Source organism: Thunnus thynnus, chromosome 5 (assembly GCF_963924715.1).
Source record: "Thunnus thynnus chromosome 5, fThuThy2.1, whole genome shotgun sequence".
Classification (NCBI taxonomy): Eukaryota; Metazoa; Chordata; class Actinopteri; order Scombriformes; family Scombridae; genus Thunnus; species Thunnus thynnus.
The window spans coordinates 32,399,286-32,407,235 of record NC_089521.1 but is presented as its reverse complement, the minus strand read 5'-3'; the positions used below and the strand labels follow the sequence as shown (position 1 = coordinate 32,407,235).

The 7,950-nt window shown below is 34.5% G+C and overlaps 1 protein-coding gene across 1 annotated transcript; it reads right to left on the bottom strand.

The window, feature by feature from the left end:
• Window positions 1–2,548: 2,548 nt before the first annotated feature.
• LOC137183619 (high choriolytic enzyme 1-like) lies at window positions 2,549–7,149 on the bottom strand. The gene is made up of 6 exons (XM_067590799.1): window positions 6,705–7,149; window positions 5,932–6,049; window positions 5,189–5,367; window positions 4,189–4,270; window positions 3,518–3,651; window positions 2,549–2,957 (listed from the first exon to the last, which is right to left on the bottom strand). Exons 1-5 carry the CDS (start codon window positions 6,739–6,741, stop codon window positions 3,522–3,524), a joined length of 546 nt encoding a protein of 181 aa, XP_067446900.1. The 5' UTR covers window positions 6,742–7,149; the 3' UTR covers window positions 2,549–2,957; window positions 3,518–3,521.
• Between the last annotated feature and the right edge of the window lie 801 nt (window positions 7,150–7,950).

Below are 7,950 nucleotides of genomic sequence, written 5' to 3'. Positions count from 1 at the left end.
TAAATCTAGTTTAAAGATCCACCTAGAACAATACTGAAGACATTAAAACTATTAAATAACATGTACAGAATCATGTAGTAATCAAGTGTTAAACAAACCAAAATATCTTTTATATTTTAGATAGTCACCTTTTGCATTGATGACAGCTTTGAACATTCTTAGTAGTCTCTCTATTATTACATAATTCCATATTTGTATTCCATATAACAAAACCCTTGAATGAATAGGTGTGTCCAAACTTTTTGACTAGTACTGTATATTTCTGTTTTATATCCTATTTCAATATTATTATTTTATTCTATTTTATTTTCATTGTCCTTCTATTTCGTATTTCTTGTCTTGTTTCTTAGACTTAATTGAATTATTTCCATTTACAATGTTTAGTATTTGGACTGTGATGAAATGGAAAGTGTTATGATAAATAAAGGAAAACAAAACCAGCTCTGTTAGCTTGGCCATTAATCTATTAAAATAACTGTGGAATCAGCATGCACTGTAAAAAAAAAAAAATCATAAAAAAAGGTAAAAAGTCTGGCAGCAAAAGTTGCCAAACACTTACTGTCAAATAACAGTAAAAAACCTTTAGTTATTCTACAGAGATTTATTTTTAAAATACGGATATTTACTTTGGACATTGTCTGCATTTTTACAATCCAACCATTATAAAATAAAAAGAAAATCTCATTATAAAACATTGCTAGAATGTTAAACAAATGTATAAATCTGCACAAAAAATGAAAAAGATTGCAGAACTACCTTAAAATTACCTAATTTAAATGAAGACTCTTATTTTCATACAGTAATCTTTGGTAAATTCATAGGATTATCCAATCCATCCACAAGAACTCCCCATCAAAGTACAGATTTCTGGATGTAAAACACAGAAAAATGATGTAAAATTGCATTCAAATTACCCTCCTTTAACACCCATTAATGGTATCTTGAGAGCTTTAAGCTGTTATTTTATGTGATCTATTTACAGTAGATCCCTGGTAAATGTTGGTTTTATACTGTACAAAAAAATAAGATCATGTGATAATAGTTTACAAAAACATAATTTTAATAATCATTACTTTATATAAACATTATTTGACAGTAATTACAAGCAACTCTCCAATATATTTACAGGCTTTTCCCATAAAGTATGGGGTTTACTTTATATAAACATTATTTGATAGTATTTAAAAGCAACTATCAAATATATCTACATACATTTCCCCATTAATGTATGAGGTTAACTTTATATAAACATCATTTAACAGTAATTATAAGCAGCTCTCCAATATATTTACAGGCTTTTCCCATTAATGTATAGGGTTTACTTTATATAAACATTATGTGACAGTAATTGCAAGCAACCCCCGATATATCTATAGACATTTCCCATTAATATATGGAGTTCTGAATGTACAAAAACCAGAAGGTCTATGTAAAAGCTCCTTTATATCAACTTTGACACTGAATAAATATATACATTTTTCTACTGACATTTTACAACATTGTGCAATCCATTCAATACAGATTCCCATTTGAGATGTTTGAGATTTCAAGATGTTTAATAACCAGAATATATCATGAAATTACCTTTTACTGCTTGCTTTACAAAGTAATTCTGTAGACATTGCCCAAGCCTAGTATACAGGTGCATTTTCTGTATCAGATATGAAAGTTTACTATAGAATAAAGCTTATTTGGGTATTAAAGAATTACTACAAAATTAGTTTCACATTCATTGTATATGAAGCATCTCCAGACTTAATTCCTGATGGCATCACAAATTTGAGTCTTACGTTTCTGGTTTTTGGCTTTGGGAGAAAGTAGTTCATGTTCACAAATATCAGAAGTGGGAGTAAGTTACACATGTGCAAGTCACAAGCAAGTCTCAAGTCTTAACCTTAAAGGCTCAAGCAAGTCTTAAATCACTGTGACTCTCACTGTGACTTAGACTCAAGTAAGCCAAGTCAATGCTAAACATCAAGCAAGAAAAGTCAATAAAGTCACAAATCAGTCACCATGAAAGAAGCACGTAAAACACGAGAGAAAAGGGTACAATGGCAAGCCATGTCATGAGAGAACTGCACATGTTTGTTAGTCTCTACAACTAGGGATGGCAATGGTAAGGATTCATAAATACAACTATTTATGGTTCAGTTCATACCTTGTTTTTTGTTGTTGTTGTTTTTTGTTTTTTTGGGGGGAGGGATTAAATCAACTAAAATTTTTAATGTCAACATAAAACTAAAGAACATCATGCAGGTTGATTAACTTTATAAATTAACTTCACATTAATTAACTATTTGAACAAAAATAAATTATCTGATCTAACATGTTTTCTAGGGTTCATAATTTTGTATTTTATGCAGTATTAATGTTTATGGATATGTTGTATGACTTCTGCGATTCTGCCACCAGGTTGTGCCTTTGAGTAAGGTGAGAGTTTTGAAGCAAAAGTAGATTTATTTGTATTTAGAGCAACTGTAGTGGCTTAAATGACTTATTCATTTGCCTCTGCTTCAAAGTCAAGTTGGAATGCATTTTTAAGGCAGGATCAGTGGTCAGTGAGTCTTTCTTGTAATCACAGAGTTAGATGTTTGAGCACCCTTCACTGCAGAAGTGTTTTTTTTTTTTTTTAGCATTTGAGACAAAAGACAGCAGACAGACAAATAATAATAATATCCCTACAGGAGTCAAGTGATGTTGGTTAAAAGAAAAAGAAAAATGACCTACAGTAATGTCCTGTGCAGAACAAAACACACAGTAATGTCAGATAAGTAATTAGGCCAAATGTTTAATTGTGACTTTTGACTACAAATCTAAATATATTTTGACTGAGCGTCTGCATGTGGAGGCCCAGTTATGTCTGATGTAATTAAACAATTTTGAAAACAAGATTCAAACTGAACGAAGGTGCAGTAATCACGTCTTGTGCTTCAGCCATCGGACTGGTGCTCTCAAACCTGATTTTACAAAGACAAAATCAGAACATTACAAACAAGAATTTAAAAAAATCACAGGGCAGGTAACAAACATTCACAATATTTTATTAAAAAAAGAAAAAAAAAAAAGAAACATCTCAATAGTCCAATTTCTCCACTTAAATTGCAGTTCAGAAAACTCAACCACCAGTCAGAGCACAGTAGGCACATTTTCCAAGAAAGTATTCTGATTTAAATACAAAACAGGTGCACTTCCTCTATGTAGAAAGGAACTTGTGACAAAAATATGAACTGGGCAAAAAACACAAAAAATCCCAACACCATGGCCAGTTTACTGTATAAGCAATAAAATGGGCAACTGAGGCCATAGGATTGTGCTTTTTTGTGTGTTTTTTTGACTGCCACTATCTCAGTTCATAAACTTTCTGTTTTATGTTTTATCTGCTTCTAAACAGTTTGGTCTTAAATAAAAAAAACGCTCTTCTAAAACGCTGGAATGTCCTGCAGAGTCATCCTATACTAAAAGTAATTTCTCTTAAGAAATAATTGTTTGTAAAGCATTGAGCAGTGTGTGTATTTACCAGTCTATTTGCAGTTGTACAGTCTGTTAAGCCTGTCGATGTCATTCTGGCTCATCTCAGTAGCCATGCCGAACTCAACGTTGGGGTCGGGGATTGGCACCATGGTGGGCTTTTTGTTCTTGGAGAAGGCATACCTGGATTTAAAGGTATTATACTCTGAAAGAAGTTGATGGGATGCTGAGCAAGATAATGTGCACCATTCTACTTTTATGCAGATGACACACAGATATTCACAGATATCTGCAAATATTTTGTAAAGTCTTGCTTCTACATCTTAGGAACATTGCCAGGATTTATTCAATTTTGAGTTTTAGATACTGAATCCATCATACAGGCTTTCATTTCCTCATGATTAGATTACTGCAAAGGCCTCTTAACCAGCATAAATCAGAAATCAATTCACAGACTCCAAATTGTACAAATTGTAAACTTTGTATTTGCTGGTTTTGATAAGTGCTATATACACTTTGTTATTGTTATTGTTATTATGTATGGCACTGCGAGTAAGATCCAGACCACAATGGCTAGAGTTTTGATGCATTCATAAATAAATCAGGTTTAATTTTGACGTCTTGGTTCTGTCTGCCCTGAGGAGGACAATTCAGTTGCCTAATGAAAGGTGAATAAAATGTGCTGTGTGCAGCAGAAATGCTTGGTGTTTCTGTTCTTACTTGCTGTACTGCATGACAGAGTTGTAGTCATAGGAGGTTCCCTGGTTCAGAGTGTTGATCTTGTCAAAGGCATACTCCCAACCTGAGCATAAAACAAGCAAGAAAAACATTGTATTGGTAGTGATCATGTGAGTATTGCTGTGTATAGACCTGGGTTGGTGCACTACAACGAAGGCTTTGGAACAGACAGTCGTTTGTGGGCATGCATGAATGATCTGATGTCAGTTTGATGAGGAAGTAGAGGTAACTTTGCAAATGAAGTTTTCAGAGCAGGCTGAAGACGTGGCTTTCAGGGAACATTTTTACATATGTTCACCTCTACATCCGACATCATAACAGTACATAAATGACAGAAAATCACAAAAAGCTTGATATGTCCTCTTTAAGTCAATGCTGAAGCAAGCTTAATATTTCCACTTTCCAGCTTTTTATCAGCAAACCATGTGTGAGACTTTTGTCTTAATGCTAACTGTCGAATGCACTCAGCAATATTGTGAAGATTTTTGTTATGCTTTGATCCTTATGGGGTTAAAATGTAAAATTTGGAGCACCCAGTGGCCGAATGGTTATTGCACATGCCACATAACCGCAACTACCATGATTGAATTCTGACCAGGAACCTTTGTTGCATGTGAGGTAGAATTCCACTGAAGGAATTGGGGTTGTTAAAATAAAAAGGTTTTAAATTTCATGGCAATCTGCACATTAGATTTTGATATACAGTATAGCTTGTTTTTTCTGTTACAAGTACAGGGGTCACCACAATCATATGGATTCATCTTTCAGGATGGAAATGTCTCAGAAAATGTAAAGGACAATGAAATACCTTGTTAGTCAAAGCGAAATTTCAACCATATTGCCAGTAAGCATGTTGATATTTGATGACCCCAACATCGCACAATACTTCCAATATGAACTCAGACTCTATGATTCCAGGATGGGAAATTATGACCGGATGATAGTAAACAAAAGGTCAGTGGGGGGGGGGGGGGTCACCTACGAGGAATGACGTTCTCCCACAGGATGCGGATGTGCTCATCTCGGTCAGAGCGGCACTGCTCATGTTTGAATCCCAGAGCATGCAGCAGCTCATGCTGCACTACGTCATGGTACAGACAGCCGTTACGCTTCAGAGACAACGCCTGCTCATTGAAACGCCGGCCCAAATAGGAGTAGCACCTGAGAGATGATAAACAGTGTACGTTATTGTATATACTGTATGCATTTACACTGAGCCAGAATAAAAACAAAGAATTAAACTCTTTAAAGTTACACTTTTACTGTCTCCACAGAAAGTCAGTAGTACTTTGACAAATCAATAACAGTTTGACTGACTGGAAGCTTGACATTTGGAAAGATTTTATATAAAGTAATGACTAAGAACAAAATGTGTCCCACTCTTTTGTTTGATTAACTTGTAACCCCATTGCTAATATTTAAAACTCGTGTATGCAGGATTTCGGAACTGTGTCTAGTAATATATAATAAAGTTACGTACAATAATTCATCACATCAGAATTCATTGAAAGTGATTGTTATGAGCCAGTTTAATTGTCTCATAGACATTTGTTTTGATTCAGCTATAAAATGTAGAACCACATAAAGTTTTGTTCACTAAGGTGGTTTTCTGGAACCGTTTAATTGTTTATTTTTTGTGTGGAAGATGTACAAGTTCAAGCCTCTGTATGTCATTATATCTACAATATGTTTTCCTTGAGATTCAAATGTGAAGTGAGGCCGAACCCGTCCAGAGACTGGATGTGGATGTAATCTCTTTCACTGATGCGAGGGACGAATCGGATGCAGGAGACACTGCTGAAGGACTGAAGGCCACGTTCGATGATGGCCCGCTCTCGAGAAGCTGAAAGTATAAAAATCAGGTATTACATACTCATCATGCCAAAATTTAGGGAGGTAAAGAATAATTTCTTATATATTTTCATTTTACTGACTTATACTGACATTTTACTCCTCACCTCTGGTTGTTTGTTTGTTTACACAAGGCATTACTCAACTCATTTTATACTTCTACTCCACTGTAATTTTTACTGTACTACAATAATTTCAGCTACAGTTATATTAAATTTGCAAATTAGGACTTCACCTATAAAACATGACCATCTTATAAAATATGATGCATTGCAATAGATTAAACTACATAACAATATAAAATTAGTGCCACAAGCTGTGACATAAATAAAAAAAACGAATTGTACAATTTAACTGTGAAAATGTAGATTTGTTTAATTGTGAGTTTTAATATATTTTTTACATTTTTAAATACATTTTTAAATAATGAGTACATTTTGTTTATGATAATATTTCTGCTCACTAGGTTAATCTTGGGATGTACTCAGCAAACAAAAGCTGGTGCTCTCTGTATACTTTCAATTGACAATTTGTAAAATTGTAAGGTAAAATGATTTAGTATTTTTAGTATTTCTACATAGTTGCTATTCTAACAAATAAATGATGTGAAAAATTCTACCATTATATTTGAAGTCAAAACAACTCACTGTAGTGGTCTGCGATGACGTACGGCACGTACACCATGCCGTTACTGGCCTGGTCCCACTTGCAGTTGTGGGAGGTGCAGGGGTCAGCGTTCCTCTCACTTTCAGAGTCAAAGGCAGTGTCATCCTCCACAAAGAGCCCATCAGTTGCTCTGACTGATGTCAAAACATGAGACACAAGTCAGTTTGGTATAGAGCATCAGATTTTTAAAAAATGTGTTTTCTCAGCATCAAGAATTCACGATCTTGACATAAACTAACTTGTCTTGAGATTATGAAGCAATTAATTAAAAGAATTGTTTGACATTTTTGGAACTATGGCAATATATGACAACAACAATAATAATATGACAATAAAGTTCTCAAGTTCATATATTCTGTGCTGGTGGGCTGCCGTGCCATAATTTGTGTTAGTTCATTGTTATTATAAGTTTATTTTAAGCCAGAAGGTGATTAGAAAAATATTCTTTGAATGGACGAGATCAAAATCAAATTTTTTGGCTTGAATGAGAAGCATTATGTTTGCTGCATTCCATCATAAGAACCTTAACCCATCTTTGAAACATGGTGGTGGTAGTATCATGGTTTGGGCTGCTTTGCTGCCTCTGAACCAGGACAGCTTGCAATCATTGAAGGAGCTATGAGTTCTGAGTTGTACCAGCACATTCTACAGGAAAATGTCAAGGTATCTGTCTGTGAACTGAAGTTCAACAGAAAGTAGGTCATGCAGTAAGACAACAACACTAAACACACAAGTCGTTCTACCAAAGAATGGTTAAAGCAGAAGAAAGATAATGTTTTAGAATGACTGAGTCAAAGTCCTGACCTTAATCCTATAGAAATGCTGTGGAGGGACCTGAAAAAGGCAGTTCATGCAAAGAAGTCCACCAACATCCTCGAGTTGAGACTGTTCTGTAAGGAGGAATGAGCTAAAATTCCTCCAATCTGATGTGCAGAGGTGATAAACAGTTACCAGAAATGTTTGGCTGAAGTTATTGCTGCAAAAGGGGGTCATACCAGTTACTGAAAACAAGGGTTCACATACTTTTGCCTACCACAAAATATGTTAGATTGGATCGTTTTCCTCAATAAATAAATGAAAAAATGAATTTTTTTGTCTCATTTGTTTAATTGCTTTCACTTTATCTAGTTTTGGGACTTGTGTAAATATCTGCTCACATTGTAGGTGAATACAGAAAATTCTAAAGGGTTCACAAACTTTCGAGCAGCACTGTATAACCTTGTCTTT